The sequence below is a fragment of the Peromyscus maniculatus genome, chromosome 23 (genome assembly GCF_049852395.1).
Source record: "Peromyscus maniculatus bairdii isolate BWxNUB_F1_BW_parent chromosome 23, HU_Pman_BW_mat_3.1, whole genome shotgun sequence".
Classification (NCBI taxonomy): Eukaryota; Metazoa; Chordata; class Mammalia; order Rodentia; family Cricetidae; genus Peromyscus; species Peromyscus maniculatus.
The window spans coordinates 33,764,630-33,783,240 of record NC_134874.1 but is presented as its reverse complement, the minus strand read 5'-3'; the positions used below and the strand labels follow the sequence as shown (position 1 = coordinate 33,783,240).

Sequence of the window (18,611 nt, the reverse complement as noted above, 5' to 3'; positions counted from 1 at the left end):
GTTATTGCTTGCCAACTTGTTTGCATCTGGAATGAACTAACCCCCCAAAATGGAGGGCATATCTGTGAGGAATTTTTTTCTTAAGTTGAAGTAGGAAGACCCACTTCTAATTTGGATCTTTGGAAGAAATAGGCTGTAATGCCAGTGAAGGAATGCACTTGTTAACAAGACCAGAACAATCAGGCAAAGAGCAAAAGCTTCCTTCTTCCATGTTCTTATATAGGCTTCCAGCAGGAGGTGTGGGCTGGATTAAAGTGTGGCTTCCTGCCTCAAGTTCTCAGTTAAAGGCATGTGTCTTCATGCCTCAATTGCTTGTCTTTTCCCAGCTCAAAAGATCTAGATTAAAGATGTGTCTTCCTACATCAAAGGGGGAAGTGAACAGGAGCTCCCATTCCTAACCAAGAAGCTATCTTCATTGGCAAACTCAAGGGAAAAATCAGTTTTCTCCAATAGAGTCTCATTAGGTATATTAACCATGCTTAAGGGTAGACCCAATGCAAGCATGCAAGCTGTAGATGGCCAACACACAACATACTTAATGGTTTTGTAGACTTTTTGGGTCTCATATTGCTTTTGGGGGAGCATTTTTAAAATCTTACTGGTCTTTTACATGTATATTATAGTTTCTGATTTGGTGTTTTTATGTTGCTTTTTTGAGTGTGTGTGTGTGTGTGTGTGTGTGTGTATTTGTTGTGCTTTTACACTGATTATATATTGGTTTTCTTTTTTAATTTGCTTGTTTCTTTTCTACAGTGAGAGATAAAGATAGTGGATGGGTGGTAAGGTGGGGAGAATCTGGGAAGAGATGGAGAAGGGGAAACCAAGATCAGAATATATTGTATAAGTTTTCAAGAAAGAAAAGGAAAACATTAAATTTTAAAAAGCAACCCTTGAAAAAGGAGTAATGTCCTGGGAAATACTGTCTTCAAATGGCAAAGTACACTTTCCCCAGACTCTGCTTACCACTGTGCCATTGAAAGAGGAAAAGGACACCCCCCTCTCATTTTCCTTGTCCTTATTGATATCTTTCCCACTCCCTGATCCTCTAACACAATGTGTAACATGACCACCCCTGGATCCTTGCTCATTGGATCAAACCAGGAACACTGTTATCTAAGGTGAATTTCACCCTCAGTCATGAGACGCTGGAACTTTACCAGGTCACTTTGAGGAACATCAGACCTACTCCATCTGCATCACCCACATGTGAGAGAAAGTATGAGAGAAGGTGGTTCACCCATTCCTGTCTACACCCGGTGAAACCACCCTGATGCATACAAGATGAGCCTCAGTTTCCACCGGTTCATGCTACTGAATAAGGTGACATCAGATGCATTTTAAATTCTGTGGTTGCATATACATTGAAGACGTAGATATATTAGTATTATTCTACATAGGAAAAAGTCTTAAGCTTCTCTATAGATTTATATATGAAAGAAAATAATTTGCAACAGTATACACAATTGGACAGAATTATGGAATTCCCACAGCACCTTCCATTTTTATTGGTGTTGTTTGTGTGCTACTTCAGGAACGGGAGATCCTTCCACATCCTGAGGGGCAACAGCTTGCTCCTGACAAATTTCCCTTAAGAATTCAGGAACTGGGAATGCATTATAACAGGGAGTCATGTCAGCCTCATGACAGAAAAACAGAGGAACCTAACAACTGTGTGTTTGTCCATTTGATCTGACGGCTTGTTTCCGGGTACAGTCAACAGAGTGAGAATGGAGCTTCAGGAGGATCACTGAATCAGTTAAGCAATACATGGACTGTGTAGGTAAAGTCTAAATTCATGGCAACGTGACAATAGAGAATACTGGAAAAAGCCATGTATAGCAAAAGCCTAAGTGAAAAACCCCTGCCCCATCTCCCCATGCAGTGTCTGTCTCCCATTCTCAGAAGCGCTGATCTGACTAGAAGCTTGTGGGCTTTCTAACCTTTCATTCTTTGGAATGTCTGTATGTAGATGAGAAGTAATGCCCTGGGCATTTCCCCTCTGTGGTAGTCACTACAGGGTCCTGATCTCTGCAGTTTTGACCTATTGAAGGCAGATGCTGGGATGCTGGAAGTTAGGGATTACTAAGTGCTTGGGCTACGAAATGTTTCTTGATCAATTCTTGAACAGCCTCATCACTTACCTCTGTGCCATGGTTTATTCTTCCATAGAGTAGCACACAAACAAATAAATGTACCACATGTAATGGGCTTTGAACATATATACTGTAGGTAAAGTTTTCATCCTAATTTGTTAATTCATTAGTTTGTCACAGGAGATTTGACTGGGTAATCAGGATACCTATCTTGGGGAAAAACAGATTTAGACACAGCCTGGTACAGAACATCTCAAACAATCTAACGAGATCAGATCTGAATCCAGTGACAGTAGACAACCCCAGTTTTTTTTTTAACTTCAGGTACTACTTTTTTTTAAAAACCAAAATCCAAGTTCTTCCCTATAGGTGGCTTAGATCACAGTGGTGCATTAGACATGAGGATACCCAGTAATTATACTTTTCTAAAATGTGTCTTAACAAGGAGATTTTATAATACATACTGGTATGTTTTCTAGACTCCACCTGAAATTTAAAGGAAAGAAAACAGTTTGAGGCACAGGTCATACTAAATTCTGTTTACATGGGTCTTTAGAACACATGTTGACATAGTATGATGCCAATCAAAATGGGCAAGAGTCCTATGTGTTAGTATATTATGTGACAATGTCCCAGAAGAACTGGGACTCTATAGTTTGTGCCATTCCCACTTTTGCTGGTTCAAAGGCCAAATTAATTTGTTTGGTCTCTGCTGAATGTTCCCTAAGCCAAGCTGCATCTTTATAACCTGACTGTGAGATAATTCCTCCTCCAGCTGGGCCTCAATTATTTACACTAATCCTCATGCAGTAGAAGTCTTACCACTCAACATCTCCATGCTGAAACCCAGAAACTTTGGAACATAAGTAGAACATAAACTGCATCAAGATTTTAGAAACCAGAAGTGGCTGTCAACTTCTGAGTGAAAATTATACACGCATCTAAAGAGGAACCCTTTTCTTCAGGAGAAACTATCCTCTCACACAAACTGTGATAAATGGCACTGCATACTTTTATGTTCAGTTCAGTCAGGAGCAGGCTGGCACAATTCCAGTTCCTTTTCTCCCTGAGCTAACCCATGATGCACCTGGCTTTTGTTAACTGAATTTCATATCCACTACAATGTAAGGGACAAAGTAACTTTTTATATTACTTTGAGAGGAAAGGCAGTCTTACCTCCACCATCATCACGGGTAGCTCTCCCTGTTTTCTAGAAGAAAATGTAGTGGAGTTTTTGTGTATCTCTAAAAAGACAGAAAGTAATTTGTCAACACATGGTATTGTTTTTAATTACTCCAGGGATGTATAGAAGTCTATGTGGCTAGCATATGTGACTTGATCTAATTGTTCCCCCCAATCCACTCCTCCTCTGCTTCTCTGTTCAGAAAGGGGTAGGCCTCCCGTGGGTGTCAACAAATCATGGCACGACAAGTTGCCATGGGACTAAGCACCCCCCTTGCAATAAGGCTGGGCAAGGCAATCCAGTATAAGGAACAGAATCTTAAGAGCCAGCCAAAGTGTTAGGAATGGTTTGCTTTCTGCTTATTCCAGAACTGTGGATTATATTACTGTCACACAAATTAAGGCAAAGAGAAGAACTGAAGAGAAATGAGGAACAGAACTTTTGGCTTCCTAGACAATGGGAATCTAAATCAATGTGGAAGAATCTTTCACTGCAGGAAAGTAAATAAGTCTTTCAAAATACACACTGCATTTATTCTGGTTGGAGGAAACCATGCATGTGTGTCTGTGTGCAGGTGGAGTTAGGAGGAGCTCTTCAGGGGTCTGGTTTTCTCCTTTCACCATGTGAGTTGTGGGATTCAACTGCAGTTAGGTCAGCAGGCTGGGCTGAAAAAGTCATTATGCACTGATCCAACCTATCTTTTCTAATAAAAGAAGCTTTATGATTAAGCAACAAAATACTGTCACTTCCTGTTTTAAAGCAGGGAACAATTGATACTTCCTGAGGCACATGTCTCAAATCTATTTCAACCTCCACCAATCCATATATGTTGACTCAGAATTTATCACTAGTTATGATCCATGCTAATGTATCCATTTTACTTGGGAAATTTTACTAGGATGAACATATCTGAAAATATTCTTGCCTATGTTGTGTGTACATTATTCCCTAAAGTATAGCATATCGTGTATTATATTTTGTTATACTGTGCTGAGTATTGTCAGTATTCTACAGGGTTCTAAGGAGCATGGAGAACATGTATGTGTTATAGCCCTATAAGACACAGTGTAATATAAGGGCTTGATTAGTTTCAGATATTGGTGCTAAGGAGTCTGGAAAAAATTCTAAGGAAATACTGAGACAACTGTACATAGTAACACAACTCTGCAAGTCATGACGAAAGAAGGAAAGGAAGCATGGAACCACCTTCCAAATTCACATTATCTAAGAATTCATCCAAAGTACAATGTGAAAGAATCAATCAAAAATTCCAGAAATTTAAGTTCAATGTTGAGTTAGTAGAGCAATTGGGAAACAGTCAATTTGGGTATAGCTGACAACAATGATATTATCAACTATCAAGTACCAACATTTATGGAATTACCACACAAAAAAGAGCAAAATTAACATATGTCTCAAATTTAAAGGTAACACTGGACAGAAGTCAGAATAAGAAATATATCCTTTTCAATTGGCACAGTATAGTCACAGTGTACCATCACATAGTGTACCACTCTCAGAAGAGCACTTGCATGTAAGACTGCACCCACACCACCGCCTTCTCCTCCCATCTCGTTAGTTCCCTTTACTTTGTTCACATCATATACACATATGTAATTTTATTTTTACATAAAAACCTAGTCCTTCAAATGAAAGAAATTACCTGGGACTTGCCTTTTTCAATGAACATAAGACATTTAACATGGCAAGTATATTCACTTACATCTATGTTCTGCAAATGACATAATCCCATGCTCCTTAATAGTTTACACAGTGTCTTACTTAGGGTTTCTATTGCTGTGACCAAACACTATGATCATAAACAACTTGTAGAGGAAAGAGTTTATTTCAGCATACAATTCTCTCTTCACACTCACTTTCTCGGGGAACTCTGGACAGGAACTGAACAGGGTAAGAACAGAGTCAGGAGAGGATGCAAAGGCCATGAAGGAGTGATGCTTACTCACCAAGGCTCGCTCAGCCTACTTTCTTACAGCACTCAGTGACACCACCATAGGGGTGGCACTGCCTACAGTGAGGTGGGCCCTCACATATCAATCATCAATGAAGAAAATGCACCACAGGCTTGCCTATGGGTGAATCTGGTGGCAGCATTTTCTGAATGGAAGTTTCCTCTTCCCAAATGACTCTGGTTTGTGACAAGTTAAAAAAACAAACAAACAAACAAAACAAAAAACAAAGACAGCACACCTGGATTTCAGGGAGAAGGGGATTCTGACCCCCGTTTTAATTTTTGAAACTATAATTCAGTTACAACATTTCTCCCTTCCCTTTTGGGGAAGGGAATTTAAATTAAGCAAAGTATAAGTAACCTGAAAATTCAAGATGCTAGGAATATGACCTTTCATGAAGTAAAAATCACATATAGACTACTCTACTTCCTAAAATCTTTTCTGTTAATATTAAGCTCCTTGTGGTCTGGCAGCTTTATTGGTGAAATTAAGGGTTAAGGCCAACAACTGAAATGCTATGTATATTAGAAGCAAGGAACTATATGAGAAAGCCACAGACGATCACAACTTTTGTGATTAGAATCTCAAGGATTTTACGATATGTTTGAAATACTTGACCTTATTGCAATAGTAATAGAAGTTGGTTATGAGACTGTTGCAGTAACGTAAAATGTATTTCAGGTAATTGTATCGTGTGTGTGTGTGTGTGTGTGTGTGTGTGTGTGTGTGTGTGTGTGTGTAAGTGCCTGACAATTAAAATATGAGAGCTAAAAGAGGGCATGGCATACCATGATGTATCACCCTTTCTCCTTTCTTTCAGACAGGGTCTCTCACAGATGCCGTAGATAGGATGACAGCTAGCAAGCACTAGAAATACTACGGTCTATTCACTCAACAGCATGGGATTACAAATATGAACAGTTCTGTCCAATTTTTTTGTATGTGTGTGAGCAGATTCAAGCTCAGATCTACTGCTTTTTCAGTAAGTATTCTTCTCATTGAGCCATTAATTACCTCAATGATAAATCTTATAAAGCTATTTGAAATGGTATGTTGATCTTGGTTGCAAATCTCTCAAACAGAACTCACCATATGGCCTGTAAGTGTGTAAATAATGATCAAATTTAAGATTTTATCATACTTCATACATATTTTGTGGAAATAAACCAAAACAGATAATGGCCTGTAAATTATGCATGTATGTTTTAATCTTAACTTCATAATATTTCTAGGCCATGTAGTATACATGTAAGCTTTGTACAGCTGGCACAAGTCTTTAAGGAAATTGCAAATACAACAAAAATAAGTAGGGACTTTTTTTCACAAGGTCAATGTCAAGGATACGCACCTTCATTTTACTTCATTTAGGGAAAGCTATAAGGAGAGAGATAACTCAGTGGGGTTTCTGTCCTCCCATGCAAAAGAGGCATTCTGTACAGGACAGGCTGCCTCCAGCCCAGTTACTAGTGGAGAGAGAGTGGAGTGTTGGGTCAAATTTCAGACAAGATACCTTCCTAATTTGTGTCATAGCACTGAGAGTTTCATGAGGGCCAATGTGATGACCACATGCCAGTCACTCCTTCACCTTCTTCCTTACAATCCCAAAGGTTTGGGACAACCTTTTCTGGGTTTATTGTTCTTCTAATATACAGTCTTGCCCTGTTTATGGGACTTCCTCTGGCTGACTGAGTCCAGCCTTTTCTTCTCTCTTCACATATCCATGCCATACAGCTAGGCATCAGGAGCCCTTTAGCTGTGCCTACCAGATCCAGGACTGAACCAGATAAACTACTAAGATTTGATATCTTTGCTCTCAATGGCCTTTCCTGTACGGTGAGTTTGGTGAGGAAGAGATAATTAGAGATAATACAAAAGGCAAAGAACTATCTGGACTGAGTATGGGAGCATGCCAGAGGGTTAGGCTATATTCTGTGGACAGTGTGTTCTACTATACAGTGTCAGGCACTAAATAATTAGTGGAAAAGAACCTCCAAGACTCTAAGGATAGCCAGGCACAGAACGCAGAATGAACATGGCACCCAGGAAATAGGGAAATTTCTGGAGAAGGATAAAGGGCAAGAAACTGTAACGAGGGATATGAAGTGTGTGCGGCTAGAGGTGGGGTCATGGGGCTCTGTAGGACATGCTACTCACAAGCAGGAGACCCAGAGTATACAGTGAGTAACACAATGCATTAATTCTACAAACACTGCCTGTTATGGTGGAGCCAAACACAGCTAAAGAATTAGAGAATGCAGGAGAAGCCAACACACTTGTGGGGATCAAGGGCCTCGAGCCTAATGAAGAGGCTCCAAGGAAGACACAGGAAACTCATTTCTGAGATTATGAACTCCTTCCCCTAAAGAAGACAAGTCAGGAAAGCCTATAACAAGTGAAAGATACAAATGGTGACAGCACAGAGGACAGACACAGCCCTGTGACCAGATAGGTGCCAAGATAGCCGATACCCAAGTGCCTATAGTCCTTTAGTCCTAGGAACTGAATGTTGAATGTTCTCAATATTGAAGGCTAAACCAAGAATTTCTGAAATGGGGCCAAGTGTGTGCTAGAGTTCAGGATCTAAGATGGATGTCAGACCTCTAATCTCCCTTGTCTCGGCCATCCTGTATGTCAGTCTGAGGTGAGGAACACTGCCTACAAAAGAGTTCAAGTCACCAGGTGGTAGGTGCACACCTATAATCCCAGCTCTCAGGAGGCAGAGGCAGGCAGATCTCCATGAATTCAAGGCCATTCTGGTCTACAAAGAAGTTCCAGGATAGTCATGGCAAATACACAGAGATCTTGAGAAACTAAAAAAAGAAAAAGAAATAAAAGAGCTAAAGTCATACACTGAGCCCTTACTCCCAGGACATTGTAGCCTTGGGGTTTTGACAGAACAAAAAGCCATTCTTGGGTCTCTTTAGCCACTCCACCCTGTGGGGTCCATGAAGTGCTGCTACAAGACCTGGGAGAAAAAGAGAGAGAACCTGTTTCTCGGGCATCATTGGGATCACACTATAAGACATTTACCTATGGGTCCTGGTAAGGAGAGAAAGTTGTTCCCTATAGATAAATTGGCCCTGATACAGGTTATACTCAAAAGTGAAAAACAACACTTCATAGGCTCCATGATGCTGAAACCCAGCTGTCAAACTGATGAGGTCTGTGTCCTCTGGGCATGCCCTTGGGGTTTATCTTGATTAGATTAAGTTAGATGAGAAGAGCTGTTCCCTATGGGTACGAGCATTCCCTTCGATGGGATTCTGGGCAGTATAAAAGTAAGAAAAGTCAGGAGAGTACATTCATTCATTTTTCTTTGCTTCTGGGCTCTGGTTGCAAGGTCAGTCTCCCTCAAGTTTCTGCCTCTACTGCTTCCCAATTATGGACTCCAAACTCAAACTATATGGCAAACTAAACCTTTCTTTGCCCACTGCCTCTGGGAAAGTAATCCTAACAAAATTTCCAAGGAGAGGTATAACAACATTCCAATGCTTGTGCATTGGGAGTGGCAGAGGAAGAACAGTCTATGTGTTCTTGGAAATACAGTCTTTAAATAACAGAACCAGGAGCAAAGCACCCTTAACCCTGCCAGTGTTAACTATTATGCATTGGAAAGAGGAAAAGCACACAGGTTTCTGTGTCCTTGCTGATCTTTCCCACTCCCTTGGCCTCCCAAGTACAAAGTCTAAGATGACCATGCCTAGGGCTCTCTCCCAATGGACCTGACTAGAAATGCCTTTATCTAATTCAAATTTCATCCTCATTCTTGAGATTCTGGACATTAAACAGATCACTCTTGAGACTTTCCACATCTGCATCATCCATGTCTGGGACAAAGTGACTGAGAGGGTGGCTCAGTCGTTCATGCCTACCCCAGGTGAAGCCATACTCATTCATAGGAAAGTCTCAGGTTTCCTATGGTTTACCACTACTTAATGAAAGGCAAAGGTTACCTTTAACCTTTAAACCTATTTATCCTATTTAAATTCTGTGGTTGTATTTCTACAGATAAGCTAGATAAATTAACAGTATCTACACACTAAAAACTACAGCAAAACGTCTCTATAGATTTATAAATAGTGCATAGTATAAAGGGCATCTATTATACATAACTGAACATAATTCCCTCAGTACCTTCTGTTTTAATGTATGTTTCTTTGGAGGTACCGGAGATGATTTGTGGTCCATCCGTATCAAGTGGGATCACGGTTGTTTTGATGGTCCTTTTCTTTAGTACTGCAGAAACAGGGAATGCAGTCACAACAGGGAAAGTTATGTCAGCTTCACAGCAGACAAACAGAGGAAACTTAGAATAGTTGAGTGTTTGTCACTTGATCTCTTTATTTATTTTCAGGTAAGTCACTGTAATTAGAATGGTGCTTCAGGAAGATCACTGTGTCAGTGTCCAATTAATTATGCATCACATGATGATGTAGATAAAGACTATTATGGTCACATGATGTAGGTAAAGTCTAAATTAGTACAGATGTGACAATAGAGAAGGAAGAGCAATGTGACTATGTTACGTTGGTGTGGTGACTGATACGCAGCGTTCAAATCCCAGTTAGAGCATCATGACACAGTGAAATCTATGCAATCCCGCTGTGATCACATCTTTGCACCAGTGAACTAAAAATTCATAAGGACCCCCAGGAGTCTTATCGGTGTAAAAGATATGTTAAACCCTAAGGAAAAGCACATGGATTGTACAAGTGTTCTATGATGTTTGTGAAATGTAAAAACAATTCAATTAGACAAGAATGACTGAATCCTGAGCAAGTGTTTAGTGTGCTACACAACAGTGACCAGTGGTTGTTTAATTTCATTCTTTTCTTATCCGGGATATTTCACAGCTCATGCAGGACATATGGTATCACTTTAAGTAGGTTCAGAAGGTAAGCAGCTGTGTATTCCTCTAACTTTTTAACCTTGGGTACCATGTTAGGCATATCCATGATGCTCTGATCAAAGTCCCTGCCAGATATAAGCAAAGAGATAGATGCTGTGCCTTTGATCCCTGACTCCAATTATGTATTTCTTCAAAAATAAGTTGTAGAAGGTCTCTGAATTAGTAAACACAGCCTTTCTCCAACATCTTCATCCTACCAGGTACCTCTCAGCAAGTGACTCTGATCATCAAGGACCCACACTGAGAGGTGACTTATGCTTGTGCCTTCTGTGATGACTCAGAGTCTAAGTTATTCTAAATGAAATTGTCACATGAACGTTAGACCAAAAAAAAAAAAAAACAGTTCCTTTAAATTGGCCAACCCTGTATAAACCCTCAACATGAACCGACAAGAAAAGGGGTCTAGTGCTTCATGGTGTAACTACTCTCGAGGTGCCAAGAGATAAGAGGAAGGCAGTGGCTGCACAAGGCATGGCAGTGCGTCTTATCTGCTCACTGTTCCCTCATCGTTTTTAATAAAATATGTGATTCTTTGAGAATTCCATAAAATGTATTTTGATCATATTCATCTCCACTCATCACCCTAACTCTCTTGATTCCATTCATATCTCTCCACTCCTTACCAGCTCTGTGCTCTTTTAGTCTCCCTAAGTAATTCACCAAGTTCAATTTGTGCTAATCACATACATATATATGGGCATGTGGCCAACCTCTGCAATTCAGTCAACCTGTTACTGGCAGAGTCAGCTTCTATACACTCTCCTTCCATCAACAGATCTTCTATTTCAGTTTATTATTTTTGTTTTTTCATTGCTTATTTGTTATGTTTTGTTGATGAAAAAGGCCTCTAACCCAGGCTGGCCTAAAATTCACTATTTAGAAAAGGCTGGTCTTGAACTTATGACTTTCTTGAATCTACCACTCTAAATCAAAGATTACAGACTGTGTAATGCTGGGTACATTACATTGAGTACTTGGGATGAAACTCGGGTTTTTAGACACGATAGGCATGTACTAAGCCAATCACCATAAGAGCGCCACTTAACACATCAGCTCACTGGTGAGAGCCCGAGCATGTAGACACCACCAATGTGGATAGAATGATGCCCAGTGGCACTCTTCCCTGCTGCCTGTGTAAATGCACCAAGAGCAAAAATGGAATAGGCAACATGGAGTCTAACTACCCATGACAGGAAGTAGCCTTACTGCTCACTGTCCAGCTCTCCTTTACAAGTATATTGTTGGTTGCTCGCATAGGACCCATATAAGATCAAAGAGGTCAACAGTGTGGTTTGTAGGGAAGAGAGGTTCAAAAACCTTTCTCACCCCTAACTAAGAAGCTATTGGTAATTTATGGCTTCTGTGTGAGGGAGGGAGAGATTAATTAAAGGTGTTGTCCCTGTAGCATTATCCCAGGTTCAGTGGATGCCCCTACATGTTTGCATATATGTTTAACATAAAATGGACTAGCAAGTTATTTTTTAAGGATAAAATTTGGAAAAATGTAAAAAGGGAGAGGATCTATGAACAGTAAGAGTTATAAGGGATGAATAAGATGAAATACGGTGCATAAATATATCAAAATTAATAAAATTATAATAATTAAAAAAATAAAATTTAAATGAATTGCTGGATTGATGATGCAGCACAGATCATTAAATGAATGATGACTGGAAATCTTAGAGCACACTGTCCTTAAATTTTGTGGCTCTTTGTGCCCATGCCAATATTGTCTAATCTGTTAATGCTTTTCTCCAAAACTTACAGGAATACATCAGATCTAAGATAAATCGACTTTGAACTATTCATCCCACTCTCCCCTGTACTTTAATTGTGGGCTTTGTCATCTTAAAAGAAGCACTGTGCTCCTCTACCATTCAAAGCAGTGACTGTCTGCTGCATGCCGAGTGACACTTCCTAGGACTTCCAACCACCACAGCCATCACTGCAGTGTTTGGGATCCCGATCGATCTGCCTTACTGCAGGCAGATGTAAGAAGACAGAGCTCTCCACAGGAATTACTGTGCCCTTGATGAGGTAAGAAGTGGCTCTTAAGATGCACAGCTAAGGAGCCTCATCACTACCTCTTGAGTTCTAGTTAACTCATTTATGAAGGAACACAAGCATGTAACTGACCCTGCATATCTGAGATGAAGTTTGAATACATTTTTGTAGTTACCTTGTATTCTGATTTTCAATGTACACATCTGTAACTGGAAATTGGGTTGTGAAAAAGGCATCCTACTTTTGGGGGAAAAACAGATTTAAACAAGAATCGAAGTACAATACCCTCAAATAACAAAGGATTACTATTGAACACAAGAACCATAGAAATATCCATGATTACTTACTTGTTGTCGCCCTTGCCTTTAAAAGAAACTAAGAAAAAAAATTTAACACAACAATTCTCAAATCACTAATATGTTACATCACAGTGGTGTATCACACAAAATACAACCAGTGTTTTCACAATTCCTACCTCAGGTGTGTCTTAGGAAAATGATCCCACAATACATACCACATCTATGTTTTTTGGTCTTCGCCTGCAATCAATAGGAAAGAAAATATTTAATGTCATGATCATGCTGAGTAATGTCTACAAAGCTGTTTTGCCCACTAACATTGTGTGACTGAAATCAGGACATAGAAGAGTAGTAACAAAGAGACTATATTAATGGGTACATTATTCGATGATGTCACAGAGATCTGGGACTCTGTCCTTTGTGATACAAACTAGTACTGGGCATACTTTTTCTTATTCAGTGGCAGATCAGGTAAACCTATCTGGCCTATAGAGGGTTGCAAAACTTACATCACATACCATCTATAAAAACTTTTATATTACACTAAGGTATTTTTTGTTTCTAGACTATGGTTTACAAATAACTTGAGTATATGGTTGGAAGCTTAGTGTATCCAGCTTGAGGATGTTCAGAGGATCTTTCAACCATGAGGACTGGTGTAAACTAGAGGCACCCACCTTGGTGGGATCACTCATACAGCAGGACACAAAGTTGTGCCACATTGTGATGTATGCTGTCTTGATCAGGACCAAGTTGGTACAGTTCCATTCCCTCCTCTTCCTAAATAAGCTCTCTAATATCCATGATGACTCAGATCAGTTTAATGAATGAAATGTGATACCCACTGAAGCACAAGGGGACCACCGAAGTAACCTTTCTAAGTCAGAGAAAGGAAAGGCCCTCTTACCCTCACAGTCTTCACTGGTCGGTGTTGCTTGTAGCGGGGTGAGGCCGCACTGGTGGTAGGTTCAGGGGACACTAGGGGAAAGGAAGCGACTCTCAGCTCACGGGACTTAGTATTATTACAGGGCATCTTTGCTTGATGTGAGTAAAAGCAACTGGACTTGGAACATCTTATTAAACCTAATGAACAATATGGTTGGGTTGTTGCAGGACTGTCTTCCAGGAAGAGAAATAAAGGCAGAGAGTAGCTCTGGAGAGAAATGAGCAGATTTTTTTTGTTTGTAGGGAATGGTAATCTCAATCAGTGAAAAAGCATCTATTATGTGGTGTAATGATGAAATGAATCATTCAAAAATTTCTTTTTATACGTATTCTGTTTGAGAGGCTCAACAGCTGGCAGTGAATCCAACAGAAGTGACCCTTCTGTACCTGGTTCTCTCAGTCAACCATGTAGGTTCCAGGCTCAAAGTATTGATCTCAGTCTTTACAGCAAGTGCCTTTACTGCTAAGATCTCACTGGTCCCCTATAACAAATCTTATGATAAAAACCACAGAGTACAATCAGTCCCTGAGATGACTTTCAGGGTAGGGCAATGGCTACTCTCTTCAGCTTCAGGTGAAGTTTTTACCTATGTACCTGTAGTACAGGTCTGATCCACACTTTTATTAGAGACTCAACTGCCTTTCCAGGCATGTTTTTCTGAAAAGGGTCTTTTCTGCTCTCTACCAGTGATCTTTTCAGTCTCATGAGCTTTGTGAGAAACTGACATTTAGTGATTACAGAAAGACCTAGAACACCCGGGACTGAGAATAAGGACATGTCTGGGACTTAGGACCCATTGCATGGACAATGTGTTGCAGTAGGGAGAACCCACAATAAGGTAACACAAAGAAGGAACCACATAAGCTTCTGTGGCAATTATGAAAGAGAAGTGGCTGGGGAAGGAGAGGGGCAGGAAATCATAAGAAGAGAGACAGAAAGGGAGTGACTAGAAGAGGAATCCTGTTTCTCTGTCACACACAGCTCAGAAGCAGGCACTACACACTGAATCCACAGTTATAGACTATGATAGAGAGCAAAAAAAAAAATCTGTAGAATGAGAGAATCCTAGAGGAGCAGACATAGTTCTGATTAGCCTGGGCTGTGAGTCTACTGAAGAAGTGACAGGGAAGCCACTTAGAGAAGAGAGACTCCTTAGAGCATAATCTCATGTCCCCAGGAAAGAAGAGACAGGTCAGACCACGCCAAAGTGGGAGACTCAAGTACTGACAGCGTAAGAAACAGACACACATTATGGTGCATAGAGAACTGATCCTCTCCTGTCCATACAATTTATTCTGAGAAACATGGGCAGTATTTTAGGGAAGCTCACAAACTCAGTCTCTGCATATTGGAGGCTGAGGCAAGGATGCCTCTAAGAGCACCAAAGATCATCCAGAGGGCAGATCCTTTCTCCCTATGTCATCCATTAATTTAAAGGATCAAAGAAGGATATCACCCTATAACCCTCCTTGACTCAAATTACACAGAATGCCAGTTAAAGTTAAGGAACATAGACTGCTTAGAGCTAATGACACACATGAGGCTTCTATTTATCAGGACATCGCTAAGGTAAGAATGAGGCTAGTGTTGCTAGAGAAGCCTGCTAACTACTTAGCAGTCTGCGATGTCCTACAAGGAGGGACTAAATGGTCCACAGTGGACCTAGTAGGCACTACTACCAATGTCCCCAGGGAGCCGGGAAAAGGATCTGCTCATTCTTTACCCCCAGGACCATTTTGTAAGTACTTCAAATGTATATTTGAATGCCCAGGAGTAGGTTGTCCCTCACCAGAGACTGGCTTTATCATAGATTGAAACCCCAAACTGATCACCACCGTTTATGGGCATGGTGATGGCAAATCTCAGGAGTCAACTGATAGGTCAGGGCTCTGGTGATGCCTCTATGGCATTATCTTGACAAGGTTAACTGAGGTAGCAAATGGTTCAGCTGTTAGTACATTACTCCTGGACTGAGATCCATGACTGTAGAAGGAGAAGGTGAGCTGAGCATAAAGAAACACTCCTTTTCTCTATTTCTGTTGCACTGGACCTCTGCCTCAGGCTCCTGTATCTATGGTTGCTCAGCAAATATGCACACCATACTCATGGTATCATGGGAAAACAAGCACTCCTTCTTTGGCATGTTTGGGTCATAGTATTTTATCACACAAACTGGGAAAGAACCTTATGCGCAAATTCCATGGAGAGCTACTAAGTACAATGACGGGCTTGGAGCTAAGCGCTAAGTGTTGAAAGACTGCCTTCAAATGACAGAGATGAACCCAAGAATATTACCCCTGACAAGGCTACCATGATGCCTTTGAAAAGGAAGAACACAGAAACCTCCTTCCATGACCTTGCCTCTGTTCTTTCCCATAAGCATAGGGTGTGACACACTACTCCAGAGACCCACTCCCCTTTGGTCAGACTAGAAATGCTGTTATCTGTTTCAAATTTTGTGCTCACTCTTGACAATTTTGACAATGACCATGCCAATCTTGAGCTTGTTTACATTCAGTTCATCTACATCACCGGTATGTGGGAGAACGTAACAGAGAGGTTGCCTCACCTGTTCCTGCCTACACCAGGTGAAGGGACAGTGACAGAGACAAGATTGAGTTCACCTTTCCTCTGTTTCTTGTTACTCAATGTTTGCAAAAGGTGAATTTACATTACATTCTTAAATCGTGTGGTTGAAATTCAGCTGAGGAACTATGCAAGTCAACATTATCTACACAGGAAACTATGGTAATATCATCACCTTTCCCTCCTATCATACAATGATGATCCACAACTACCATATGTCACCCAATGAGATTAGTGCATTTCAACAGTACCTTCTCTTTCAGTAGATGGTACATGGCCAGAAGTGTCTGCCTGGACTTCCGGTACTTCAGCATCCTTGGGGGATATCTTCCCTTTCCCATAGAGTCTTCTTTTAATTCTGGAAACTGGCATGCATTAACAGTAGAGACAGTTATGTCAGTTTCATGGCAGAAAATAGAGGAAACCAGTCTGTTTTAGTACACTCCATGGCATGCCCATTCTCCAGGCACCATCATCAGAGTCACAGTGGTGTTTCAGGAGCATCACTGAGTGCACTGCACACTCCAGCATGCACCGCATTGGTGGTGTAGGCAAGTCCTAAATTCATGGCAGTGTGACAGTGTGTGTGTTTCCTTGCTGAATACATGTACCTAATGAGTGCTCACCTTCAAATCACAGGCACTGACCAACCCTGAGAGGAAAAACACATGGAGCAGAGTGTACCCAACCTTTAAAGATGTATTCCCACTGGATATGGAGTGCACTGCTTTCATAACAGTTCTCTGTAGGCAGAGGAGGTGAAGCTCTGTGATTTCTAGGCCAGTATGGTACATAAGTAGGTAGTTCCAGTATAGATAAAGACAAACTGTGAGTCCCTGAAACCCACCCCCAAAAGCAATATATTCTCAGAGAATGAGGTAGCACACATCAACCTCCAGGTGGTGACTGCAGTTCTCAGTGCACATGTCCTTAAATTGTGTTCCTCTTTGGGCCCATGCTTCTGTTGTCTACTCTGTTCATGCTATTCTCCAGATCCCAGAGAAACCCATTTTAGAAATATCCATCCTACTCCTCTGTATATTTTATTTAATTGTGAGACTCTGTCATCTTAAAAGGAGCACTGTGCTCCTCTACCATTCAAAGCAGTGACTGTCTGTTGCATGCTGAGTGACATTTCCTAGGACTTCCAACCACCACAGCCGTCACTGCAGTGTTTGGGATCCCTATCGATCTGCCTTACTGCAGACAGATGTAAGAGGACAGAGCTCTCCACGGGGATTACTGTGCCCTTGATGAGGTAAGAAGTGGCTCTTAAGATGCACAGCTAAGGAGCCTCATCACTACCTCTTGAGTTCTAGTTAACTCATTTATGAAGGAACACAAGCATGTAACTGACCCTGCATATCTGAGATGAGGTTTGAACACATTTTTGTAGTTACCTTGTATTCTGATTTTCAATGTACACATCTGTAACTGGAAATTGGGTTGTGAAAAAGGCATCCTACTTTTGGGGGGAAAACAGATTTAAACAAGAATCGAAGTACAATACCCTCAAATAACAAAGGATTACTATTGAACACAAGAACCATAGAAATATCCATGATTACTTACTTGTTGTCGCCCTTGCCTTTAAAAGAAACTAAGAAAAAAAATTTAACACAACAATTCTCATATCATTAATATGTTACATCACAGTGGTGTATCACACAAAATACAACCAGTGTTTTCACAATTCCTACCTCAGTTGTGTCTTAGGAAAATGATCCCACAATACATACCACATCTATGTTTTTTGGTCTTCGCCTGCAATCAATAGGAAAGAAAATATTTAATGTCATGATCATGCTGAGTAATGTCTACAAAGCTGTTTTGCCCACTAACATTGTGTGACTGAAATCAGGACACAGAAGAGTAGTAACAAAGAGACTATATTAATGGGTACATTATTCGATGATGTCACAGAGATCTGGGACTCTGTCCTTTGTGATACAAACTAGTACTGGGCATACTTTTTCTTATTCAATGGCAGATCAGGTAAACCTATCTGGCCTATAGAGGGTTGCAAAACTTACATCACATACCATCTATAAAAACTTTTATGTTTCACTAAGGTATTTTTTGTTTCTAGACTATGGTTTACAAATAACTTGAGTATATGGTTGGAAGCTTAGTGTGTCCAGCTTGAGGATGTTCAGAGGATCTTTCAACCATGAGGACTGGTGTAAACTAGAGGCCCCCACCTTGGTGGGATCACTCATACAGCAGGACACAAAGTTGTGCCACATTGTGATGTATGCTGTCTTGATCAGGACCAAGTTGGTACAGTTCCATTCCCTCCTCTTCCTAAATAAGCTCTCTAATATCCGTGATGACTCAGATCAGTTTAATGAATGAAATGTGATACCCACTGAAGCACAAGGGGACTACTGAGGTAACCTTTCTACCTCGGAGAAAGGAAAGGCCCTCTTACCCTCACAGTCTTCACTGGTCGGTGTTGCTTGTAGCGGGGTGAGGCCGCACTGGTGGTAGGTTCAGGGGACACTAGGGGAAAGGAAGCGACTCTCAGCTCACGGGACTTAGTATTATTACAGGGCATCTTTGCTTGATGTGAGTAAAAGCAACTGGACTTGGAACATCTTATTAAACCTAATGAACAA

At 40.7% G+C, this 18,611-nt stretch overlaps 1 protein-coding gene across 1 annotated transcript in view; it reads right to left on the bottom strand.

Moving 5' to 3' along the window:
* LOC143270580 (uncharacterized) overlaps nucleotides 1-17,704 on the bottom strand; it is a 73,170-nt gene extending 55,466 nt beyond the window's left edge. The window contains exons 1-6 of the mRNA XM_076561006.1: nucleotides 16,245-17,704; nucleotides 13,369-13,439; nucleotides 12,677-12,701; nucleotides 9,384-9,485; nucleotides 3,270-3,337; nucleotides 2,558-2,579 (exon numbers count right to left, since the gene is read on the bottom strand). Coding sequence (XP_076417121.1) covers nucleotides 2,558-2,579; nucleotides 3,270-3,337; nucleotides 9,384-9,485; nucleotides 12,677-12,701; nucleotides 13,369-13,439; nucleotides 16,245-16,365 — 409 coding nt within the window. The 5' untranslated portion in view covers nucleotides 16,366-17,704. The remainder of the gene's footprint in view (nucleotides 1-2,557; nucleotides 2,580-3,269; nucleotides 3,338-9,383; nucleotides 9,486-12,676; nucleotides 12,702-13,368; nucleotides 13,440-16,244) is intronic.
* Nucleotides 17,705-18,611: the final 907 nt, after the last annotated feature.